At 36.6% G+C, this 27,556-nt stretch overlaps 1 protein-coding gene across 2 annotated transcripts in view; it reads left to right on the top strand.

The window, feature by feature from the left end:
* Positions 1-27,486, top strand: part of LOC144957303 (uncharacterized) — a 44,205-nt gene extending 16,719 nt beyond the window's left edge. For both annotated transcript variants that reach the window (XM_078888436.1, XM_078888435.1), the window contains exons 2-7: positions 1-352; positions 6,590-6,733; positions 13,246-13,392; positions 18,293-19,613; positions 21,308-21,474; positions 23,060-27,486. The exon at positions 1-352 is cut by the window's left edge and continues 922 nt beyond it. In XM_078888436.1, the coding sequence (XP_078744562.1) occupies positions 1-352; positions 6,590-6,733; positions 13,246-13,392; positions 18,293-19,613; positions 21,308-21,474; positions 23,060-23,199 (2,271 nt within the window). In that variant the 3' untranslated portion in view covers positions 23,200-27,486. The remainder of the gene's footprint in view (positions 353-6,589; positions 6,734-13,245; positions 13,393-18,292; positions 19,614-21,307; positions 21,475-23,059) is intronic.
* The last annotated feature ends 70 nt before the right edge of the window (positions 27,487-27,556 follow it).

Genomic DNA, 27,556 nt, shown 5'->3' with positions numbered 1-27,556 from the left:
AGTATTCATGACATGGTGACTGAAAATAACATCTCTTGTACCTTCATGGGCGAAAACGATAAAGAGGTAACTAAAAATGTAGACGGTGACGACGAGAAAGATGACGGTACTTCTTGTTTGGTTGAGAGCGATGTTGAGGAGAACTACGATTATGATACTGATATAAGTATCGGTGATGATGTTGACGATATTGATGGTAATGATGATAATGGTGATATAGAGGATAGTAATAATGACGACGACAGTGAGATCGATGTCAACTCGTTTCTTGCTCAACTTGATGAAGACTTCTGTGAAACGGAGGACAACAATCCAGCAATTGATAGAGGCTACGCGTGGATAATTGTATTTGGTGAGTGAAACAATACGCATTGCTTTCAAACCATCAATGTTGTTTTACAATGGATTGGTTCTTTGGAAAAGAATGATATACAATTCGCTAAGCTTTTTCTAGTTTAATCAGCATTTGCTTTTTATATTAATACGATAACCAGTTTATGCCAAGAGAACAGGGAATCATCGGGTTATATTTGAATTTATTTTATGCATAAGGAATTACCTGTCTTGACTGCCATCCTAACTTCGTGACTCCAATGTTCCACAACCCTCTTTACTATGCACAGCAATTAATTTTTAAAAATCCGCTTTATGTGAAAAACAATATTTTTAAAAAGTCTTTATTTTGTATGAACCTTGTAAGAGTCCGAACCCTTGATACAATACCAGATTTTCCCCAAATCGACCGATATACAGTGGAACCCTGATAAATCCAACACGACCGGACAAGACAGATTGGTTGACTTTATCCATTAGTTATGGAACACACTTAGATGAAGAACAGGAAGAGGTGTTGACTGTAAGCAAAAATTGACTTTAAGAGTGTTGATTTTATGCGGATTCCACTGTATAGAATAAAATGAAAGACACTTAATTTTTAAATATTTGGTATATTTAACCCCCTCCTTACCAACTACCTGAACATCGTCACATTCCTTACGATACAAGGATAGGCGTGTAGTTGCCTAACAGGCAAGACGTGTTTTTGTTGTTGTGACATTTCTCTTCAATTTTTACCGATTTCAAGGATTTACACGTCTTATTTCAATTCAATTTTTATTCAAGGATTTTTGTACAACACGTAAGATACCATTGTGATATTGCTTTAATTATATTTTATACGGTTTTGACATCATTTTTATCGAAATTGTTTCGGACTATTTTACAATGTTTCACCAAGACCCCGCCATTTTTACTCGTTCTCACAACCAATTTTTACTGTCGGCTGTCGTTGGACTTTTATTCACCCTGCGCTTTTATTGTTTACAAATTGAAAACACACATTCCGACCTCAAACGTGAACACCATTACAATCAACAAAAGATTGTCTGTAAACGTGGTGGTCGACGTAAACAACATGTAATTGAAACAACAGTCCCGCGACGTCCAGTGAACTGTCATCGTTCAACTCGACCACCACAGACGTTAACAAAAATATTGACAAATGACACAAGACCAAGTCATGGAAATCATAACATTTGTATTGGCCATATTAACGCACAGTCATCGAGAAACAAGACATTCGATATAATCGATGTCATAGATCAACACGATATCGATATTCTATATATAACTGAATCATGGTTGCGTCAGTTCGGTGATGAACCTATAATGAAAGAAATGACACCTCCCGGCTACAAGATGGAATCGTTCCCAAGAAATGGACGATCAGGAGGGGGGATCGCCATCATATACAAACACGCTCTTTCGTCTAAAATACAAAACAGGCCAATTTTGTTCAAAAGTTTCGAGTGTGTCCAAACCACATTGACCTACCCTCAAATTTCATTTTTAATCACTTGTATCTACAGACCACCCCCAAGCAAAAAGAACAAACTGAGACAGAATGATTTTGCTGACGAATTTTCAGATTTTGTATCAAAAGACACATCAAATAAGCGAAAAATTTATATCGGCGATTTTAATATTCAGTTTGATGTTGATCAGAATAGTCTCGTTAAAATTATAAAAAATATGCTGAATGAACATGGCCTCACTCAGTTAGTGACCTCTCCAACTCAAAGATTGGGGCACATCTTGGACTGGTTCATCATTGACACACCCTCGCTTGTTGAATCAATTAAAAATATCAAAAAAGAAATTTCAGACCACAATCTGATTCTGGCAACTCTCAAATGCATCAAAGAGAAAGCAAAGAAGGTCAAGATAGTGTCTAGGGATACCAAAAAAATAGACATTAGTTCCTTCAAAAACAATCTGTCAGAGGAACTAGGAAGAATGGATATACCATCAGCACAGAAAACAGAAGAGGTACTGCGCAACGTCATCGACAGGCATGCGCCAAAGACAACTAGAATAATAAATTCCAGGAAACCGTCTCCGTGGTTTAACCAGAGTGAAAAAACTGCCAAAAGGGAAAAAAGGAATGCAGAGGCATCGTGGAGAAAATCGGGCCTTGAGATTGACCGGCTGATATATATAGCAAAAAAGCATAAGTATAAAACCACCTGCAAAAGAGCAAAAAGAAACTATTATAACACAAAACTGTCATCAGTGAGGGACACTAAGGAATTTTTCTCTGTTTCAAAGGAACTTTTAGGGGAAGAAAAGGGCATGTGTCTACCCACTAATATCCCGGTAGAAAAGCAGCCGGATGCATTTTCAGATTTCTTTTCGGGAAAAATATCGAAAATTCGGAACAATTTGGACCTCGTGCAAAATGAAGATATAAATTTCCACCCTTTTTCGGGTTCACAGGGATTCTCTTGTTTTAAAGAAACAACTGAAGAAGAAATTTCTAAAATAATTTTTTCATCTTCCTCGAAGTCATGTGATTTAGATCCTTTACCAACTAATATTTTGAAATTATGTCTTCCTGAATTGTTACCTTGCATAACTTATATTATAAATCAGTCACTTATCTCAGGACAAGTCCCAGATATCTATAAACATGCAATTGTAAAGCCTCTCATAAAAAAGCAAAATCTCGATGTAAATGACCTTAGTAACTACCGTCCCGTCTCAAATCTGCCATTTCTTTCTAAAATCCTTGAAAAAGTTGTACTCAGACGTCTTTCACAACATCTCCATGAAAACAATCTATGGAAAAAATTTCAGTCAGCTTATCGTTCTTACCACAGCACAGAAACTGCTCTGTGCTGTGTTGCGAGTGATTTGCTTGATGTTTTAGATAAAGGTTCTGTTTCTCTTCTGACTTTGTTAGACCTTTCGGCGGCGTTTGATACTATTGATCACGGTATTCTCATTAAACGACTTAATATAACCTTTGGCTTGTCTGGGACTGTCTTGCAGTGGTTTGAATCTTATTTAGATGGCAGAAAGCAACAGGTTATGATTTTAGATAAACTTTCTCGTCAACATACATTGTCTTTTGGTGTTCCTCAAGGCTCTGTTTTGGGTCCAATTCTTTTTGTTTTGTATACTTCTCCATTATCTAATGTCATCACTGGTCATGGGCTGCGCTATCATCTCTATGCAGATGATACGCAACTTTATGCTACTGATAAAACTAAAAATCTCGAAAATATTGTGAAACGTGTGGAAGAATGTGTGACGGATGTGAAAGAGTGGATGGATGCAAACAAGTTGAAAATGAATGAGTCAAAAACAGAAGTGATGATTGTGGGAAATAGAGGGCAGTTGAAGGTGAATGATGATTTTGAGGTGTTGATTGGGGGTGAAAAGATCAAAGTTTCAAAGACTGTGAAAAATTTGGGTGTCTATTTTGATTCAGAAATGAAAATGTCAGCTCACATTTCTGCTCTCTGTAAATCTTTATACTTTCAATTGAAGAAAATCAGTTCGATCCGTCAGTATATTGCAATTGGAACATGTAAAACATTGGTTGTTTCCCTCATTTTTTCGAAACTAGACTATTGTAACTCGCTGCTTGTCAACTTGCCTCAGGCTTCTATTAAACAATTGCAACTACTGCAAAACAGTGCAGCAAGATTAGTTTTTGGCAAAAAAAAATTTGATCATGCAACCCCTTTGTTGGCCTCTCTCCACTGGTTGCCCATTGAAAAGCGCACATATTACAAAGCAGCGTGTCTTGTTTATAAGTGTTTGGCCTGTATAGCACCGGCATATCTCACAGATCACGTGGTCATGTGTAAATTTGAAAATTACACTTTAAGATCATGTAATGACCAAACGAAAATTTCGGAAAAAAGATCAAGAACAAAATTTGGTGATAGATCGTTTGCTTGTTTCGGCCCCAAGATTTGGAATGAACTACCACGTGGTCTGAGGGAGTGCAAGTCTTTACCTACTTTTAAAAAGAATCTCAAGACACATTTTTACTGTATTTGTTTTTCTTGACTCTATATGAATCCTTGATTTGGCTATGAATTGTTATTGTTGTTATTATTTTATTTTTTTTATTTTTTCACTTAAAATTGATATTTATATTGTAAAGTGCCCAGAGCTTGTGTTTTACACGAGAATGAGCGCTATATAAATGTGTATTATTATTATTATTATTATTATTACAACCAACATTTTTCTTGTTCAAATTTCTTGTGTACATCATAACATTTAAAGAAAATGAACAGCGTGTTGTGGAGCATGTTTTGCTAAAGAATTTTTTTATCGCAAGAGCTTTACTGCTATTGTGTTTGAGTGATAAAAAATATATTTTTGTGTTAGTTGGGTGTGAGGTTTTTGGGAAAATCCTGAAAATGGCCGGTAAGGAGAGAGTTAATACCTTTCTTTATCAAAGCATCAGAGACTAGCAATCCCGTGACAGGAATCTGGTGTTGTATCAAGCAGCATGAAATCATTTCTAACAAGGCTAGAACTGGAAAAGAGTCCTTAGGTGGTCCAGCTGAAATATTAACATACTACCAAAGCTCTTTGGTTCTTTAAAAAGCATTTGCGTTCGATTTAATGAAATCTAGCTTACCCAAAAATTATGTAGACACGACCAGATCACCTCCAACGTCTGGCTGAACGATGTCTGAAACTGTGCCCACCCCTGTTTTCTGCAAGAGATTCCAATTTCTAAATTAAATGGGACCAGGAGAATCATCTTAGGATTTTAATAAACATTTAGTCTGGAACAGGTCTAATCATTTCTGTCCATTTGAATCTTTTGTCTGCTTACAGTCTTGACTCAATTTTCGTCCCACAACGGTATTGTTTTGGGGTGAAACTAATGCTTATGATTGGAGCTATTCTACAACTGAGGTGGAATAAATGCATTTGTCGAGGTCAGGGAATTTCGTTTCAGAAACTAAAAAAAAAACAAAAAAAACAAACAAACAAATAAATAAACAAAATTCCCTTTATTTATCCCATCGAGAATTTTGTTTCAAGGGAAGACTGGAATAATCCAGGCGTCAGCCGCAATGCAGCGCAGCAAACTGGGAGCTAGGGCGAGATGGCTTGCTCAAGGCCACACAGCGCAGCGGGTATTCGAACTTGGTACCTTAAGGGTATGAATCAAAAACCGTACAACTGGGCCACGCTACCCCACATAAAAACACAAAAATATCTTTCTTTTTTTTGGACAATTAAAACAAATCTCAAATTTCTTATCTATTCTATTCTGACATAATACCGAATTCTCGCGAAGGGTCACATACATAGAAAACCAGAGAGAGAAATATGGCATTAGTAAAAATTTCTCATATAAAGTTATTCTACGTTGTACTATAATGACTTTTTAAAAACCCAACTTTATGACATTTAGACATTTAGTTGATAGAAATGGTATTTTAACCACAATTTTATAAATTTAGCAAGACCTGCCACTTTGAGGAAACATGGTGAGAAAAAAACTGAGACACGCTATCAGAATGAATCCGGAGACAGTGATATGTTGAGATGCGAAACTTCTGAAGTGGCAATACAGTTTTAATAGCAGAAGATGCGTATCTATGTCAGATCGTGTCAGGTCGGTAAACATCCTCTCGCTTATAATGTTTATATGTAATACAATTGAAGTTTGGTACGGGTTTCGCAGGTTTCTATATTAGAATATTCAGTTAGGTATTTCGTCTCACTATATTCTCTCAGATTGTAAACGTCCTGTGTATTTGTACGATTGATACAGCGGAAAGCAAAGAAATGGTGTGTATTTTATTTAAACACACATCATCAATTCCCAAATGTCATGTTTATCCAACTCTCAATCACGATTATGCGTTCCTAAAGAAAGGATCTAAGACCTATGCTGATCGTGCATTTATTCATGCTGCTCCCGCTGTCTGGAATTCTTTACCATTCAGTTTTAGGAGCGGGGTTGTGGATTCCCAGTCATCTTTTAAAAAGAGATTAAAATATCATCTTATGAGAAGCTCACTAGATTAAATAAAACATCCTTTTCAAAATTCTCATGACATAATATTATAATCTCCCTTCATCCTCCATTATTGTTAAATGTCCTGATACGATTTTATTCAATAATTTAAATCACAGGGACATAACATGGCATCTGTCAAAGACCTGAAAATGCAATCCGGATATTTAATAAACACACGGCATATCTTACAGAAGAACATTTTTCTTTCCTGATTTCCCTCCCTGGCCCTGACCCAAATATGAGCAGCGGTATTCATAATTCAAGTGATCCTTTTAGGATATCTGAAATCTGGCGGAGTGTTCTTTGTGGAGTTCCAGCGGAAGTTCGAATCAACGGCTTCAATGACGTCATTGATCATTGGCCTGGTTGATGGGATCTTTAGCGTTTCCGGTGAGTATCTATAATATTGCATCTTGGATTTCTAGATAACTTACTGACTTAAGGCCTTTCGCTTCCTAATCACCCGCTCGGGACACCTCGGTTGCTTCTCTAATTGCCATTGTCAATTGCTTTCACAGATTAGGGTCTTTTCCTCTCAATGCTGAGGTGAGAAGGTTATGCTTTTTTTTTTAATTGTAAAAGTTAACGTCATTGTTTGTATTACAAAATAAAACAACAACAAAAAGACCCAAAAAAAACAAAAACAAACAAACAAACAAACAAAACCCGCCCTTTTGCAACGGCAGTATGAGATCCCGTCGCCTATGCGTTCCGTGAAGGAATAATAATATAGATAACACATCAAACAAGATGTCAACAGTAACCACCCACGTTGTCCACATTTGATAGGAAAGAGAGAATGCGTAGTAAAAAGACAGGATCCATTTTCTAACGGCATTTCATTGAAGTACCTAACTAAATTATAAATATTATGCAGATGACGTCACTCAGGCCTTTGTTATTGTTTTTGCCATCCGCGTTTGTGAGTTGTTCTCACTAAACTGTATTAACCAGACTATAAAAGTTCATGGTTACACAGAGTTTGTGTGTTGGTCCGTTATACTTCCGGATGGCAATGTTGTGAACTCCTTGGCCAAGCCCATTCTATCTATAGATGTAAATTTGTAAAATCAAAAGCCACGAGTCACGATGGACAAAATCGTTGTTAGATGATTGACCACAGCTCTGGGTGAAGGGATGATAATAATATTGTCTCTGTTAACTCACTCAACCCTAACACCGACTATATCCGTAGTTTACCCGGGTTACTTTCACCCCATGCCTATTTATTACATTTTTATAGACAAATTATAGGTGTAGTATCAAAGCTAATGTTTTATAGTTTTTACATGTTAATTGTAGTTGAATAAAACTATCTATGCACATGCTCATTTTTAATACATTTTTTTTCCAATTTGAAAAGTAGCAACAATCTCTAGGACTGAGTGAGTTAATAAGAATCGTCATAGGGCCTTACATGCCTCGTGTCTAGCCCTATTCCTATACCAACTTTCCAAGTTCTATTCCTATACCATGGGGTGTGAAATCACCCAATGCCAGTAATGAAGAAAAAATGAGCTATGCAGTTAACTATATTGTGGGGTGATTTTACACCCCTGCCAGTAAATAGAAGAAACGTATGCTGAGCGGTTACCTATACAGTGGGGTGTGAAATCACCCCACAGGTTACAGTAGAGAAAACGTTTTTCAAGTGTTAAATTTTAAATAGAATACCATTTTCTGCTACCCCCCCCCCTCCCCCCCCCCCCCCAGCCCCCATATTCCATGAACACCGTATTCACACACACACACACAATGTTCTGACTATGACAATACACACATACACACACACACACAATGTTCTGACTATGGCAATACACACACACACAATGTTCTGACTATGACAATACACACATACACACACACACACACAATGTTCTGACTATGACAATACACACACACACAATGTTATGACTATGACAATACACACACACAATGGTATGACAATACACACAAACACACACACACACACACACACCATGTTATGACTATGACAACACAGACACACACATTCTTTCTCTCAAAAAAATAATAAATCATAACTGATTTGTTTCAGAACTGTGGCATTCCAGTTTTTTATTTGACCTGGCCCTGCTCCATGTTTTTATTTTTATTTTACCTCATGTTCTTCAATTTCCACTTCCTGTTTGAAGAAAATTGGGGTACTGGAATGCCAAGTTAGGAAAACAACTTATTATTGGATTGCTTTTTTATGGTACACATAAGAATAAGAAGACGCATATTAGATGGAGGGAGGAACAGAAAGAAATGTTTTTCAAGCATTTCAACAGCAAAATACTTCTGAAGAAAGTGGTTCATCCTTTCATGAGCTGCAGCCAGTGGTGCCATCACAAGCCCATTACGGTAAGTGAACTTTCGTTTATAGCATTAGAATCATGAAAATAATTATCGTATTCACTTACAATATAGTGTTTATCTACACTTTTCATTATGAATAAGCTTGTGAACTGTGGTCAAGTAATATAAATGGGATACCAAACCCAGCCTGTTAGGCGTATACATACACAATAGATTACATTGATGAATCATCCCTTTGCCAGACCCATCTACTACTCCAAAACCACAATGATTCTCCCGGTGGTCAACGCACATGTATAATTTTGGACACCACATGCTGCCTGCCAGGCGCTTTTACAATTAATTTTATTATAACACTACTGTGACATGGTTGATCCTAACTTCCGTATCTTCTTGCTTGAGAGAAAAGTGAATGATGCAACGAGGAAACAGTGGTGTTTTATGTCCTGAAACAAATCACAGCACCCTGTAGTGAAACACCATATAGCCTGCATAAAAATATTAATAAAAAAAACGAATGCCTGCTTTAGTTTGAGAACATTATGAAATAATAATAATGATAATAATAAATCCTGTATTGGTCTTGTGTAAGTGTGAGATGTGTAGTGCAGTAAGCAGATCAATTCATTATACTTATTGTAAATTATACTATCTATTGATGACATTTTTTATATATTATACATGCAATTAGATAATTTTTTTTCTTCTGATTGTTATCTGTTTTGTTGTTTCAGAAAACGGAACAGATGAAAGAGATTCGCCCGGCATCTTTCTTGATTCCTTTCCCATTGAATCAATCCCAAGTGTGGAGACTACTGATATGTCATTTGGTAAGTTTATTCAATGTGGTTTTGTGTGCTGTGCTGTTTTTAACTATTCGGCGCTATGGAATAAAGATACCTTGTCACATGGTGCCTAATTAATGTTTACTGAAGGTCATTCAATATTCGATTTGTGCTTGTCCAAATTAGACATCGGTTTTTAATTACATCAAAGATGTCTTAGAGAAAGAAAGAGCTTATGAATGTAAAACCAAATTTCAAATCCAAATAGAAATAAAAAATAATGAAACAAACCAATTTTGCACCCAAAGAAAGATAACTTTAAATGAAACAACTTTATGTTCATCAAAAGATAATTGATCTAATAATAATAAACTATCGATATTCATTCCTTTATTTCAGATCTGATGGAGGAAAGTTTTAATGATGGTGACGACGGAGATGGTGAAGGGTTGATTGAAACAGAAGATATTCACGACAAGAGCAGTGATGAAGATGAAGAAGCATCTATATTGAATGAGTCAGAACCTGAAGAAGAAGAGGAAGGTGAAGAGGAGGAAGAAGTCCCTGATCAACCAACAGCTCATGTCTCATTAGTGGTACCTGGGCATTTGACTGCAAAAGATGGTACTATTTGGGCAAAAGAGCCACTCATACAAGCATTTAGACAGAGACAGTGTAATGTTTTTCGAACCATCAAATCTCATGTAAAAAATGTTAGGGGTGTTACAACAATTATTGATACATTTTCCCTGTTTTTCACTGTCAGCATTGTTTCAAACTTGTAAATTATACGAACCTGGAAGGCAATCGATGTCAGGGAAATGCTTGGAAAAAGACTGATGCCATCGAAATGTTAGCTTTGTTTGGACTGTACTTCCATTTAGGGGCAAGGAAATTGAATTTGGTTGACGTTAGAAGAATTTGGAGTGGAATCTCAGCGGACCCAGTAGCAAAAGCGACCATGACAATGCAAAGATTTTACAATCTGACAAATGCCTTGCGATTTGATGACAAAGCATCTAGATCAGCTCGCAGACAGAGGGATATTTTTGCACCAATTAGAGATTTGTTCGATTCAATAAATAATAAACTGGCCTGTCACTACACCCCAGACATGAACTTGATTGTTGATGAGCAACTAATTCCTTGGCGTGGGAGGGTTAAGTTCCTACAATACTTGCCCTCTAAACCTGACAAATATGGAATGAAATTCTTCTGGATTTGCGATTCTAAAACGGCGTATCCATTGAAAGCCATTCCATATCTTGGGAAGTATGGAGAAAGAAGGACCAATTTGGGAAGGGAAACCGTCAAAGAACTGGCTCTACCGTATATGAAATCTGGCAGGAATATAACCTTTGACAATTTCTTTAGTGATAAAGAACTGCTGTTGTGGCTGCAAAGACAAGGCTTATCTTGTTTTGGGACTGTAAGAAGAGACAAAAGATTTTTACCACAAAGCTTCAAACAGGGAAAAGATTTACAAAAGGGCGAATCATCATTCGTGTTTAATCAAAATATGTCTCTTGTGAGCTACAAGTCAAATCACAAGAAAAATGTTATTGTCATGAGTAGCATGCACAGTTCAATCGACATTGATGTTAACGAACCAAAGAAAAAACCTGAAATCATCAAGTATTACAACTCAACTAAAGGTGGAGTGGACACCTTTGACCAGATGTGCCACAGTCTCACAACCAAGAGGAAAGCCAGGAGATGGCCCATGGTAATATTCTACAATGTTCTGGACACTGTTGGGATTGCAAGTCATGTTATCTATGGAGAACTTTTCGAAAATGACCCCCTTGGTAATAAGAAAAAACAGGGCACAGTTTCAGGAGGAGCTCTCCAGGCAACTTATTATCAGGCATATGGAAAGAAGATTCAGCACCATGAAGAAACCAAATCCAAAACTTGATTTAGCAATTCAGCATGTAGTTGGTGAATGGGGTATAGAAAGACCTAGGCCTAATACTAATCCTAATAATAACACGGAGACAGTTACAGCGCCAGTCGTGTCCAGCTGAAAAAGACCTGCTCAGGGCAGATGCCTTGATTGTCCCAGGAAAAAAGGATTCCAAAATCAGGAAGTCCTGCGCTGTTTGTTCAAGTTTTGTTTGTGTACAACATTCTAAGGTAGTGTGTACTAAGTGTACTCCTACTACTACAACTACTTAGGTTACTTTTTAGTTTTAGTTCAAGTCTGTGTTGGTATTTTCACAGCAGAGCAAAATATTTTGTATTATTATTATTACAATTTTTAGTTGAGTTTGGCTACTTTCTTGATTGACGTTATTTATATTTTCAAAGTTTTGAATTGTTTGTTCTAAATCTAAAACCGGTGTTTCAAGTTAAAGTGTTACTGTACACTGTACACAAATCCATTTTTACTTATTCAATGTTTGTTGCTCGATGCTTAAATTTGTAAATAAACATTTGATTCCAAATCTGTTACTGTTTGTCACTTTTCACGTTGGTTGTTGATAAAATAATCCACTTGCTGATCTAAAATAGTTGCTACTAGAAGGGTGACCTCCAAATTTAACCTCCGTCTCAGATAGGACCAAACATGGGCTTTATATCGAGCCGGTATTTCCATTACTGATGTGACCGAGATTCGAACTCATGACCCCTAGGTCCACGCTCAGACCACTAGGCTAATGGTGCATAAGTTGAAGCTGATGGTGCTCATTATGATGGTGGATAGCATTGTAAAGTGTAAAGCGCTTTGAGCAGCCTAAAAGACGGAAAATGCTCTATATAAATGTTATATATTATAGTAGTAGTAATAGTTATAATAATAGCAATACAACATGAGGATGTTGGTATTTGTGGAAAATCGTTATAATATTATAGTATAAATTATACAATCTTCACTATTTTACTTACATAGTATATTTACTATACAAGTAAAATAGTGAAGATTGTATAATTTATATTTATATTATAATAATACCATGACACGATGTTCCAATAATACCAACATCCTCATGTTGTATCTACTGTTATATAATTGATGGGGTGTAAAATCACCCCACAATATAGTTAACCGCATAGCTCATTTTTTCTTCTTTACAGACATGGGGTGATTTCACACCCCATGGTATAGGAATAGGGGTTCTGACATTTGACCTCTAAATAACTCAAAAAAATATTTTTTCAAATAAAAACAAAATTGACTACCCAATTCCTCATCATGAAATTGGCGATTAGATAAAATTTCATCCCTCTATGTTAAAAACTGAGGTTTTTACAGTCGAAAAACATACCCCTGGGGTGTAAAATCACCCCACATATAGGGATAGGGTTAATCCCCCTGGTGAGTGTCATTATAGGCTTGGAATTCCATGTAAATCATTTTTGCCGCATAGAGTGGATAGCTAAAGAATTGAACAAGTGTGTATGAAAGGTACCAGACAGAGCTAGAAAGAAAAATACAAGAAAAAACAAAACATCCCGAAATGGCAATCAGAAGGTCTGAGGTTCGATCTCCAGTCGAGGTCGACGGATTGTTGGGAAGTTTGTTTTTAATTGCTCTTTCTTATGTGCTCACCAGGTTATAGATAGTATGCGCTTGGCTAAGAAGCTCATAACATTGCCATCCGGAAGTATAACGGACCAACACACAAAACTGTGTTTATCCATGAACGATTATAGTCAGGTTGATATAGTTCATTGAGCATTACTCATAAATGGGGATGGCAAAAACAATAACAAAGACCTGAGTGACGTCATCTTCAAACTATCTATAGATCCATTAGTTTATATAAACTCTAATCTTTCTTCGTTTTTCTACAGCGCCATTTGTCCTGAGTTTCCTAGTAAAAATCTGGTCAGTGAGACAGTTGTGTCTTGTTGGATCTTTCATCTTTGTGGTTGGCGTGGTTGGCAATGCCCTTTGTGATCGCATAGAATACCTGATATTGACTCACAGTTTTTGTTTTGGTATGTACTTACCTTGCATTGAACATCTTGTTCTCACAGGAAAGATAGAAGAGAAGAAGAGTAAAGGTAGACCAAGAAAAACATATTTGAATAGTTTGAATAGCTGGGTGACAAAGAAAGAGAAGAGTAATATTTTGGTATGTACCTACCTTGCAATTTTTAGGGCACCTAAATCGACAGAAATGTATTGAACATCTTGTTCTCACAGGAAAGATCGAAGGTAAAAAGAGTAAAGGTAGACAAAGAAAAACATATTTGAATAGATCGAACAGCTGGGTGACAAAGAAAGAGAAGAATAAAATGAGTTTTCTGAGGTTATCTGATCAGAGAGATGAATGGCGTACCATGATCATCGATGTCTGGCACAGACTTGGTACTTGAAGAAGAAGAATGTATTACCTACCCAAAACGGATTATTTGATAGACATGTGTCCAATATACCAAGAAATTTGTTATCTCTTGTTTCATGCTGCTGACACCTATATCACAACCATAACTGCACAAACACGATTGCTTCTGTTACTATTAGTGTTATTACTATTATTATTAATTCCTTGAGCTTTTATATAGGGCAATATCCACTTAATGTGCTGAAAGCGCTTTACAATGAGTCCCTTTTAACATGTAGAACGAGACATGACGACTGTTAGGCGATATTACATTTTTTTACAGAGACAGCGTTGTCAACGGCTAGGTACTCATTTTACACATGAGTAAGGTGAGACAATGTGAGAGAGGAACCTATGCGCCGAACGAGGCTCGAACTCAGGACCTTCCGATTCGAAAAGGAGTGTCATACCACAAGACCACATGGCCTACTACTACTACTACTACTACTACTACTACTACTACTACTACTACTACTACTACTGCTAATATTACTACTACTACTACTACTACTACTACTACTACTACTACTACTACTACTACTACTACTACTCCTGCTAGTAGTAGTAGTAGTAGTAGTAGTAGTAGTAGTAGTAGTAGTAGTAGTAGTAGTAGTAGTAGTAGTAGTAGTACTACTACTACTACTACTACTATAACTCCTCCTCTTCCTCCTCCTTTTCCTCCTCCTCCTCCTCCGCGTCTTCCTAATACTACTACCTCTACTACTACTAATATTACTACTACCATTACTACTACTACTACTACTACTACTACTACTACTACTACTACTACTACTACTGCTACTACTACTACTACTACTACTACTACTACTACTACTACTACTACTACTACTACTGCTGCTGCTACTACTACTACTACTACTACTACTACTACTACTACTACTACTACTACTACTACTACCACACTACTACTACTACTATTACTATTACTACTACTACTACTACTACTACTTCTACTACTACTACTACTACTACTACTACTACTACTACTACTACTACTACTACTACTACTATAACTAGTACTACTACTATAACTACTATTACTACTACTACTACTACTACTACTACTACTACTACTACTACTACTACTATACTACTACTACTACTACTACTACTACTACTACTACTACTACTACTACTACTACTACTACTATACTACTACTATACTACTACTCTACATACTACTACTACTACTACTACTACTACTACTACTACTACTACTACTACTACTACTACTACTACTACTACTACTACTATACTACTACTACACTATACTACTACTAACTACTACTACTACTACTACTACTACTACTACTACTACTACTACTAACTACTATACTACTACTACTACTACTACTACATACTACTACTACTACTACTACTACTACTACTACTACTACTATACTACTACTACTACTACTACTACTACTACTACTACTACTACTACTACTACTACTACTACTACTACTACTACTACTACTACTATACTACTACTATAACTACTACTATATACTACTAACTACTAACTACTATACTACTACTACTACTACTACTACTACTACTACTACTACTACTATTACTAAATATAGTAAATAGTACGACAAAATATTTTTTGTGTTCGTGGATAGCTCACACGGTAGAGCCACGCTCTCACCTGCCAGGCGGAGTTGTCGTACCAATAAGGTCGCAGGTTCAAACCCCACCACCGCCGCGAAAAAATTTTTTATTCTCTATTGTCTTCTGGCACTTTTCTACTCACTTCATATCTTGTTGTTACCAACATAAGTGCCTGCTCCACTCACTTTTCTGAATTAAAAATTCACCCCATACACCGGAGCATACTCAATGTCTCAATCGTTTCTATGTTATATGTTTGTGATGAGAATATTGGCTATTAAGCTTAACTGCTGGTCAAAATTACTTCGCGATGGTGGTGAACGAATCGGCGATCTCAAGAAGTGGGTGAGAGAGGGATCTAGAAATGACTTTGGTTTGAAACGAATATTTTTTGTGTTCGTGGATAGCTCACACGGTAGAGCCACGCTCTCACCTGCCAGGCGGAGTTGTCGTACCAATAAGGTCGCAGGTTCAAACCCCACCACCGCCGCGAAAAAAATTTTTATTCTCTATTGTCTTCTGGCACTTTTCTACTCACTTCATATCTTGTTGTTACCAACATAAGTGCCTGCTCCACTCACTTTTCTGAATTAAAAATTCACCCCATACACCGGAGCATACTCAATGTCTCAATCGTTTCTATGTTATATGTTTGTGATGAGAATATTGGCTATTAAGCTTAACTGCTGGTCAAAATTACTTCGCGATGGTGGTGAACGAATCGGCGATCTCAAGAAGTGGGTGAGAGAGGGATCTAGAAATGACTTTGGGTTTGAAACGAATATTTTTTGTGTTCGTGGATAGCTCACACGGTAGAGCCACGCTCTCACCTGCCAGGCGGAGTTGTCGTACCAATAAGGTCGCAGGTTCAAACCCCACCACCGCCGCGAAAAAAATTTTTATTCTCTATTGTCTTCTGGCACTTTTCTACTCACTTCATATCTTGTTGTTACCAACATAAGTGCCTGCTCCACTCACTTTTCTGAATTAAAAATTCACCCCATACACCGGAGCATACTCAATGTCTCAATCGTTTCTATGTTATATGTTTGTGATGAGAATATTGGCTATTAAGCTTAACTGCTGGTCAAAATTACTTCGCGATGGTGGTGAACGAATCGGCGATCTCAAGAAGTGGGTGAGAGAGGGATCTAGAAATGACTTTGGGTTTGAAACGAATATTTTTTGTGTTCGTGGATAGCTCACACGGTAGAGCCACGCTCTCACCTGCCAGGCGGAGTTGTCGTACCAATAAGGTCGCAGGTTCAAACCCCACCACCGCCGCGAAAAAAATTTTTATTCTCTATTGTCTTCTGGCACTTTTCTACTCACTTCATATCTTGTTGTTACCAACATAAGTGCCTGCTCCACTCACTTTTCTGAATTAAAAATTCACCCCATACACCGGAGCATACTCAATGTCTCAATCGTTTCTATGTTATATGTTTGTGATGAGAATATTGGCTATTAAGCTTAACTGCTGGTCAAAATTACTTCGCGATGGTGGTGAACGAATCGGCGATCTCAAGAAGTGGGTGAGAGAGGGATCTAGAAATGACTTTGGGTTTGAAACGAATATTTTTTGTGTTCGTGGATAGCTCACACGGTAGAGCCACGCTCTCACCTGCCAGGCGGAGTTGTCGTACCAATAAGGTCGCAGGTTCAAACCCCACCACCGCCGCGAAAAAAATTTTTATTCTCTATTGTCTTCTGGCACTTTTCTACTCACTTCATATCTTGTTGTTACCAACATAAGTGCCTGCTCCACTCACTTTTCTGAATTAAAAATTCACCCCATACACCGGAGCATACTCAATGTCTCAATCGTTTCTATGTTATATGTTTGTGATGAGAATATTGGCTATTAAGCTTAACTGCTGGTCAAAATTACTTCGCGATGGTGGTGAACGAATCGGCGATCTCAAGAAGTGGGTGAGAGAGGGATCTAGAAATGACTTTGGGTTTGAAACGAATATTTTTTGTGTTCGTGGATAGCTCACACGGTAGAGCCACGCTCTCACCTGCCAGGCGGAGTTGTCGTACCAATAAGGTCGCAGGTTCAAACCCCACCACCGCCGCGAAAAAAATTTTTATTCTCTATTGTCTTCTGGCACTTTTCTACTCACTTCATATCTTGTTGTTACCAACATAAGTGCCTGCTCCACTCACTTTTCTGAATTAAAAATTCACCCCATACACCGGAGCATACTCAATGTCTCAATCGTTTCTATGTTATATGTTTGTGATGAGAATATTGGCTATTAAGCTTAACTGCTGGTCAAAATTACTTCGCGATGGTGGTGAACGAATCGGCGATCTCAAGAAGTGGGTGAGAGAGGGATCTAGAAATGACTTTGGGTTTGAAACGAATATTTTTTGTGTTCGTGGATAGCTCACACGGTAGAGCCACGCTCTCACCTGCCAGGCGGAGTTGTCGTACCAATAAGGTCGCAGGTTCAAACCCCACCACCGCCGCGAAAAAAAAAATTTTTATTCTCTATTGTCTTCTGGCACTTTTCTACTCACTTCATATCTTGTTGTTACTATTACTACTACTACTACTACTACTACTACTATAACTACTATTTCTACTACTACTACTACTACTACTACTACTACTACTACTACTACTACTACTACTCCTACTACTACTACTACTACTACTACTACTACTACTACTACTACTACTACTACTACTACTAGTAATACTACTACTACTACTACTACTACTACTACTACTACTACTACTACTACTACTACTACTACTACTACTACTACTACTAGTCGACAATGGTTTGATACGCGTTTGACAATGAATTTTCTTTTTGATATTGGAATTAAATTTTTCTTCAGTATTTTCAAAAATCTTTCAACAGGTCTATCCCAAGGACTAGTGTTCGGCCCTTCTATCTTCATCCTCAATGAATATTTCAAAAAGAAAAGAGCTCTGGCTTTGTCCATCGCCACCGCTGGAGCGAGTTTTGGAGGGGTTGTCTTTCCCTTCGTAGCACGGCATCTTTTCGATACATATGGGTTTGGAGGCGGGATCATAATGACTGGAGGTGTGATTATGCAGATATTCGTTGGATCTGTTCTTCTGATTCCAGTAAAAAATCACGTGATTAGTGGTCAAACACGTCATAATGATGTCGATGCGAATAAAATTGAAGGGGGGATAAGAAAACCAAATGATAAAACAAAAAAGTCGTCTTTTTTGGAGACTTTGAAACAAAGATGGAACTCTAGTCGTGAAAAGAATACTGATTCTAAATCTAGAAGGAAACAGATTTCACGTGTCACCAAAAGCAATTCTAGCATTTTTCAGAAGCACCAGAGCCATACAATACAAAACCCCCAGCACAAGTTTCTGGGAACTGGAGTTAAAACTCTCCAGTTGGAACAATTCAGTTCCAAGCTTGAAATTTGTGAAGAAGGTATTCCTTTAGAAATTCAATCAGAGTTCCATCCAAATGATAAAACGGAGATACCCAAAGATTCGTCGAATGAAAAGAAATACTTGTCTGTAGCAGGGAAATATTCTCACTTTCTACCAGACAATACTTCCCTTTTATCTCAGAACTCACATCTGTCAGGATCTATTTGCTCTAGCGCGCTCCACGGAAGCTCAAAAAACAGGCTTGATGTTAATCATTACAATAACCCTAATGAGCTTGCCGTTTTCCCTAATCATGCGTCTAGCCTCCTTTTGATGTCCAGAGCATCTTCAAGCAAACAAACTCTATCTCGGTCCATGTTATTCCAGTCATCCTCCACACTCAACAACACCATTGCTGATATCATATCAATCGACCAGGACTTCAAACGATTTTCAAGAGTACACAGTCCTGACAATGAGCTCAGAAACACCTCGGTCTTTCGTAAAATGATTCCCATGTTTTGTGACAGTCCTCTTTTAAGATCTGTCTCATTCTGGTATCTCGTTCCATACTTCTTTTCAAGTGCAATAGGAGTAGGCCTCAGTCAAATATACATCCTGCCTTTTGCCAAGGAACGAGGCCTAACTGATGACCAGGCAACGTTTTGTTTATCGCTTTTGAATATGTTAGACATCTTCGCCCATCTTGCTCCAGGAATAATTCTAAATTTTGGATTCATGACCCCAACATCGGTCGCCATATTGCCGATGCTTATCGTTGCCATTGTGGGCTATTTGACTCCATTGTTTCTTTCCTATGAGTAAGTATAAGAAACGCTTTATCTTAAATGTCCATTAATGGCTGAATGGTAGAGCATCATGCCCTATATCAAAACTACGCAATGTCGAGCATGCTCATTGACCAGGTTGGTTAAAACAATAGTTAAACTCTTAACCCGTCTTGGTGTCTTTGGTTAGTGCACTTTACTCCATTAAACTTAAATGTGGTTAGCTGTAAATGAGTCACATATTTTGTAAGAATACAATATGATAAATGGGCGCCTAACAGGCGACTTATATTCCATATAACCTTTGGGAGAAATTAATAAAATCTTTGTAAATACAATGAGCTTGCTCAAAACTGCGTAAATGTTTTATATGAATGTACATATTTATTTGCGTAATGAAACTATAAAACGACAGCTCCACTTTTAAGTATATAATAATATACCGCAAATATGAAATGATTATCATCATCAACAAATAATAATATATCTGCCCAGCCATTAGTCCCATGCAGACACATCTTATGCTGGTTGTTGGAGCGATGAAACGGCAGTTACTCTTGTTGTTATCCTCTAGATCGAACGCTAGTTTATCTCGTAGTGCTTTATGTACATGAAATCTGAGAAACCAAGCTACCAAGTCACAACTGGAGAGACAGATAGATTTTTTTGTTTAATTAAACATCTCATTCCAGCCTCGGCTCGAACTCGAAACCGATATGGATCACATTTATTCATTTTAATATTTATCTCCATCTTAATTAGCTCATTAATGCACTTCTTGCTTTTAGTTTTAAAAACACAGAAACTTGTCCTGTTTCTTATTTAAAAAAACAACATTTCATTCAGTTTTATTTTAAGCATCAGTAGTAGGCCTATCGTGTTAGTTTCAAAACTCCGTCTCGAAAATGAGTTGAACAAAGACTATCTGTTGAGCTCAAATTTCGACAACAAAAGGTATCGGCCATGTTTTATTCTAACTCTCAATAGCGACTTGAACGCAATCACATTGCCAGATTAACATCATCAGCAGAGCAATCACACATCAGAGGAAAGATACAAGACTGAGACAATGGGTGTCAACAGTCGTGACGTCACTTCCCTCGTAATGACGCATAGTAACTTAGTAACTGGTTCTAAACTATCGGAGCAATGGCGGACGCCCTTATGAAAAACTTCTCCGACGAGCATAAAAGTGTATCCAGAGGAGAAAAACATTATAAATCTGATCATGTTTTGACTTTATACATTCTGATCACATGCCAAGTGAAAAAAGTTCAAGCCAGCATGAAAAATAGAAAGTACGATTTTTTTTGTTTAGAACTAAGCTGTTTGTCGCTGTACGGATGTGACGTCAGACTATTGAATCCAATTGGAGAATCTTCACGCAAGAATAAGAGGAACGGCTATGAAGTCTAGTGGTATGACACTCGCCTTCGGATTGGACGGTCCAGGGTTTGAGTCCCGCTTTGAGCGATGCATAGTTGAGTCTTGTGAAAAGGCTCTTTACTCACATCTCTCACCGTACTCAGGTGTAAATATGGGTATGTGGCCATTAACATCGTCTCTGTCCGAATAAAATTGTAAATATCGCCTCAGGCTTCATTTCTTGTTTTACATGTAAATTGTTGCTGTTGGCTAGGGACCCCTTTTAAAGCGCTTTGAGCACGTTTAGTGGATAATACTTTATATAAAAGTTTAAGTTTGCTTTTTTAAATTTTTCTTTTCAGAAGCATCATAGGAATGTCTGTGGCCTTTGGGTTATCCATGGGATTCTTCTACGCCCTGCAATCTTTGATCGTCATTGACACATTGGGTATGGAGAATTATACGTCATCCATAGGAATATACTATCTGGTGTGTGGAATGGCAGGGGCTGTGTCTTACCCTATTGCAGGTAAATCTCAAACGATACAAATGATACGCTGGGTATAGAGAATTATACGTCATCCATAGGAATATACTATCTGGTGTGTGGAATGGCAGGGGCTGTGTCTTACCCTATTGCAGGTAAATCTCAAACCATACAAATGATACGCTGGGTATAGAGAATTATACGTCATCCATAGGAATATACTATCTGGTGTGTGGAATGGCAGGGGCTGTGTCTTACCCTATTGCAGGTAAATCTCAAACCATACAAATGATACGCTGGTATAGAGAATTATACGTCATCCATAGGAATATACTACCTGGTGTGTGGAATGGCAGGGGCTGTGTCTTACCCTATTGCAGGTAAATCTCAAACCATACAAATGATACGCTGGGTATAGAGAATTATACGTCATCCATAGGAGTATACTATCTGGTGTGTGGAATGGCAGGGGCTATGTCTTACCCTATTGTAGGTAAATCTCAAACCATACAAATGATACGCTGGGTATAGAGAATTATACGCTAGGACTCTAGTTTATTGCAAAGTGCTTTCAGCCATATCCAATATACCCAGCTACCCATTCACTGCTTGGGAGAACAAGGACGTCAGAATAAAAAATCATGGCTCCACCCAGGATGACTCTTGGTCCCTTTGCGTGTGAAATGTGTTCTCTACCAACTGAACCATCGGGACCCCGCGTTAATTTGTATTACCATTCATTTATGCTGGAGAATAAATACTATTCTCACGATGAAAAAATACAAATTCCGAATTACTTATAATTTTAGTTATAAATTTACTCTTGGGATTCTGATTCGTCCCTGTTATAGGGGAATGGTGAAAATCAAGGCTTGTAACGAAACTATTAGGAATGTTGTTGTGATGATGATGATGATGATGATGATGATGATGATGCTGATGATGATGATGATGATGATGATGATGAAGATGGTGATGATGATGATGATGATGATGATGATGATGATGATGATGATGATGATGATGATGATGATGATGATGATGATGATGCCGGTTTGTTTGTTTGTTTTTTTGTTTTTTGTTTTTTTTGGTTGTTTTTTTTTCGATGACTACGATGTTACTAGTGTGCATCTGTGTGAGTGTGTCTATGTCAATATTGTATTGTTTTAAATGTGTAACCAAATGACAAATTGCCACTTTTTGAGGACAATAAAGATATATTATTATTATTATTATTATTATTATTATTATTATTATTATTATTATTATTATTATTATTATTATTATTATTATTATTATTATTATTATTATCATTATCATTATCATTATCATTATCATTATATTATTATTATTATTATTATTATTATTATTATTATTATTATTATTATTATTATTATTATTATTATTATTATTATTATTACCTGATACCTACCATTTTCAGAGGTTGTGTCACAAATATACTCGTATTTTACAACTATAACGGATTTTTTTCCCTTCTAAATACAAAATTGAGGAATCCTACCACAGTTTTACTTTTTAACAATTTTATTTGCAAAATAAAAATATATTCTCATTAAAACTCCTCCCAACCCCGTCTCCCTTTCTTTTCATTTTATCCCCTCTTAAGGCGCCCTTAAGGATTTTACAGGTTCATACAACGCAACCTATCAGTATCTGGCATCAATGCAGCTTCTTTCTGTGGTGCTACTCGTTCTACTTCCATTCGTTAAGAAGTTTGACGTCACAAGAGAAGTCTTAAAGCCGTGATTAAGAAGGCATGACGTCACAAGAGAAGTCTTAAAGCCGTGATTAAGAAGAGTCTGCTTTCATGGTTTGTTTGTGTTGGAGAACTGAACGAAGTCGTGATCTCACGAGAGAAGTCTTAAAGCGGTGATTAAGAAGGCATGACGTCACAAGAGAAGTCTTAAATCCGAGATGAGATGTTTTTGTTGGACGATTGAAAGAAGACATGATGTCACTATTGAAGTGTTAAGGTCGTTTCCTGGAGTGGCTTGAAACCACAATTGAATTTATTTTTGAAGTTATAATACACTGACGAAGGTACAATGTCATTGAAAAGCCATGAATTAAAAAAAAAAAACTAAACTTAACTTGTGATTGAGTTTAAAAGAGTTTACTTATGCTATGGCGGTGTAAAAGTTGAGTTAAAACAAGTTGACAAGAGTGCAACTCGACCATAATATTATGCAGGAAGAAATTGCTGTTTACATCATTTACTAAATCTTTCAACGGAGATCCTCATATTAAGTTAAGTTATGTGATAATGGTGTTTCTCAGTTGTTGTTTTTTCCCCTCCAATAAGCAGTTTAAAATTCTGAATTCAATATTTTGGAGAGATACACTCCTTCTGACTCAATGTTATCACTGTTTGCATAATATCAGGAGAAAAATAGGGTATGGAGAAGTGTCAGATGAAAACAGAGAATAAAAGTCATGGGGTCAGTGCCAAACTCAGGATCCAATTGACACGACAACCTCCGCATGGCCGAGAGAGAGAGAGAGAGGACAGCTAGCGGTCGCACAACCTACTGAGCTATCCAGCCAGTGGTGTCGTGTCAATAGGATGCAATAGTCCGATGTCACGTCCGCCCAGCAACCAGCAGCTTGGTTCTAAACAAAGAAAATCGATACTTTTTATTCTTCGTGCTCTCTAGAAATTTCTCACATGTCATGTTATCAGAATGTATAAAAGTCAAAACATGATGAGATTTATGTTTTTCTCCTCTAAATACACTTTTATGCTCGTCGGAGAAGTATTTCAGGCAGAAGGGCATCCGCCATTGTTCCGATAGTTTAGAACCAGTTACTAAGTTACTATGCGTCATTACGAGGGAAGTGACGTCACGACTGTTGAACACGATTGGATCCCGAGTTTGTCAATGACCCCGTGACTTGTTATTCTCTGGTTTCATCTTTTTTCATCCATACCCTATGTTGTTCATCATTATTGATTAAAGTTCCCGCCCCACACTCTTTCTGCATATTATCAGGAGGCAACGTTCAAAACTCGCTAAGCCGCATCCAGATTTTAAAAAAAATGAGTTAACAACATCAAGTAATCTACTCGACGCCTTATATTAGAAGCATAAAAGAAAATTTGAAGTTTCCAAACACTCAGGCCATTTATCTATGAGGCGAACAAAATGAGTACTTTCCTCTTTAAGTTAATAAATAAATGACAAAACATTGCATTTTCATCTAGATGATGAGAATGGCACTTAGCATGTTTTGAAAATTACCTCTCTCCTATTTATGGAGGGCAGAAGATCACTTGCGCTGCGTCTTCTATCCCCATATATCTGCTTTCTGAGTTGCTCTCTGTCTTTGTCTTGGAATAGGAGTACTTGATTTAGTCCTGGCCCATGCGGAGTCCTTGTCTGAGAGGGAAATAGTTAATATAATAAGACGAGATGATATTTTTCCCCTTGTTCATTCTCTTTGTGCTATGTTTGCATTGCGATGGTTGCATTTTATAAATTGTTTTAACATATCTTGTAAACAGTTGAGTGTGTTCCTCCTAATGAGATTGGGATCCCGTGCTGTTGTCAGAATGAGACTTTCAGGTGATCTCAAACTAACTACACTGAAAGTCGTGTCCCCTTGGGATTTATATCTGTTCCCTATTTCAACCAGTACCCCTTTGTCTTGTAAATAGCCAATCTATTTTCTTCCTCTTTACTGGCGATGATATGACCTAAATGTGTTGCAAGCACCGTAAAACCCTTAAAAACAAAACGAAGCAAAAAACAAAACAAAGTCGCCTCCTTATATTATTTTGATAACGCTCATATAAAATTCTAACTACAAAGACATTGATAATTGTTACATTTTTTTACTTGTATTGGTTTTCGGTATCCAGTTCTTGGCCATACACGACTTTAGGAGTGCTATTTATTATCTTCTTCTTCTTCTTCTTCTTCTTCGTCTTGTGGAAACCTCCAATATTGTCGAGGATCACTCCACAGTTTGTAGTGTTTTACATTTTAAACTTGCTAAAACTCTGCAAATAATACTAAAACCACATAGATTAAAAAGTCACGTTGTGAACTCCAGAACGAGTGCCGAAAATCAATACAAGGTCAAGAATTATTTTATTACACTTCCCATTTTTTTAAAAGTCAGCAAAGATTGCTATAGAATAAATTCAAAAGTTGTATGATTATTTAATGGAACCTTTAATTAAGAGAAAATGCCATTAATAGACAAAATATTTGATTGTATTCTTGCGCATCTAAGAAATAGTAAATATTCATCGATTATTTCCCTTAGTATGTTGACTGCAATCCGTGTCACGAAAGTTCAAGGCCTCAAAAAAGTATTACCCCTCGTCGCGATGGTGTTATTATACATTCGTGCATTTAATGGACTTATAAAAGATTCGCGCAAGCGCTCTTTATCATCACTAAAGGGGATGTAATAACAATGTGTTGTCACTTGTGTGTACATGAATTTGATCATTCGGTATCTTCCCCTCTTCCACCTCAATATGGCGATCAAGAATTGACAAACTTTCTGTTATGCAGGTTGAAAGACCCTCTTGGACAATTTTCTTGTTAATAGGAAACCATGTAAAAAGTAGCATAACACCGTGTTAATGAATTGCTAAAAACCTATGCTATTTGCATGTAGTTTAAAATGATACATCTTGTATATTATAGATGACCTTTTAAAGATCGGAACCACAAATCATCCAATGAATGTAAGCACATTTTTTTTATATCAAACTAACGTTTGCAATCTTTCCCTTTTAAATAGTTGTTACTAAATCTATTCCATTTTAATATCAATGCGATGTGCCAATGCTTATAACCGGTTCGTACGGGGCGAATCAATAAAATGTGAACACGTCATGGGTTCTATTTATTTTCACTAATGTACACATTTTAGGTTTGACAAGGATTTTACCAGTCAACTGCCGTTCTCTAGAAAAACTCGTATTTAAAAATTTGGCCAGAAAACTCGTTCTTCAAATATCGATCGATTTAAATGACCCCAATCTTGGAAAAAAAATCTCAAGCCTAAGATTTAATTGAGGTCCCAGGTTTGAGAGTTATAACAAGATTTGGGTCATTTGAATCGATCAATATTTAAAGAACGGGTTTTTCGGCCAAAATGTTAATAAAGTGTGTTGTTTTTTGGTTTTTATTTTGTTGTTGTTTTTTTTTTTCTTTCTTTTTCTTTTTTTTTTTTGTTTATTTCAGAGCACAACAGAATAATGACGTCGGTAATAGTTCTTCGGCTAATGTTCACATTTTATTAATTCACCCCGTATTTTTATTTGTTTTTGTTGTTTTAATCAATGACATTATTGAAATATTCATTTACCTTATTATATAGCCTACAATATACAATTATATATTATATTCAAATTTGTACAGTTCTATAAAATACTTGCATTTATTAGAATTAAAGTTAATGATATATGCATGTATAAACCACTTCAATTTGAACGCTGTTGTAATGAACACGTTTGAAACAATTGAAAGTTGTGGAAGTAACGGTCATTTTCATAAACAAAGCAGTGTGTTTACAGTTGTTAAGAAATATCCAATCGTTGTTTGCTCAAGTCTGTTGAAATATCACTTTGCTTTCTTAGATAACGATTTTGTGTTAAATTATAAAGAAACCTGGATCATGGCCACCAAAAAAACCCCCTGCTTTACTCTTGTTATAATTTAAATAGTATTGTTAATCCCCCCAAAAAAAAATTGATTTGTGCCCACAATGTTCGTTTGTTTATACCATTCAACTTTCACTTGAACTTGAAGCCTCTGTATTTTCTAGTAAATATGTAGATATTTCATGAACATGTAAATAAGACAATATAATTAAAACTACGTACATCTCTTTTGCTGTTTGGTGATTATCTGCTCGTTTTAAAAAAAAAATAATATTATGGTCGCTCATATTCTTACAAAATAGTTAACAAAATATATCCATGTTAAACGTTATCCAACACATATTGTTATATAACATCGTCCACTTTGTAATTAACAACTGCAACATTTTAATAAAGATCATTTATTTTCAATATCTTTGCTTGATTAATCTATCCTTCTCTCTTTAAAGAAAAAGTTATGTAATATATATATATATATATATA

This window comes from Berghia stephanieae, chromosome 11 (assembly GCF_034508935.2).
Source record: "Berghia stephanieae isolate SIO BIC M18660-M18661 chromosome 11, UCSD_Bste_1.3, whole genome shotgun sequence".
In the NCBI taxonomy this organism is placed as follows: domain Eukaryota; kingdom Metazoa; phylum Mollusca; class Gastropoda; order Nudibranchia; family Aeolidiidae; genus Berghia; species Berghia stephanieae.
This window is presented reverse-complemented; position numbering and strand designations above follow the sequence as displayed.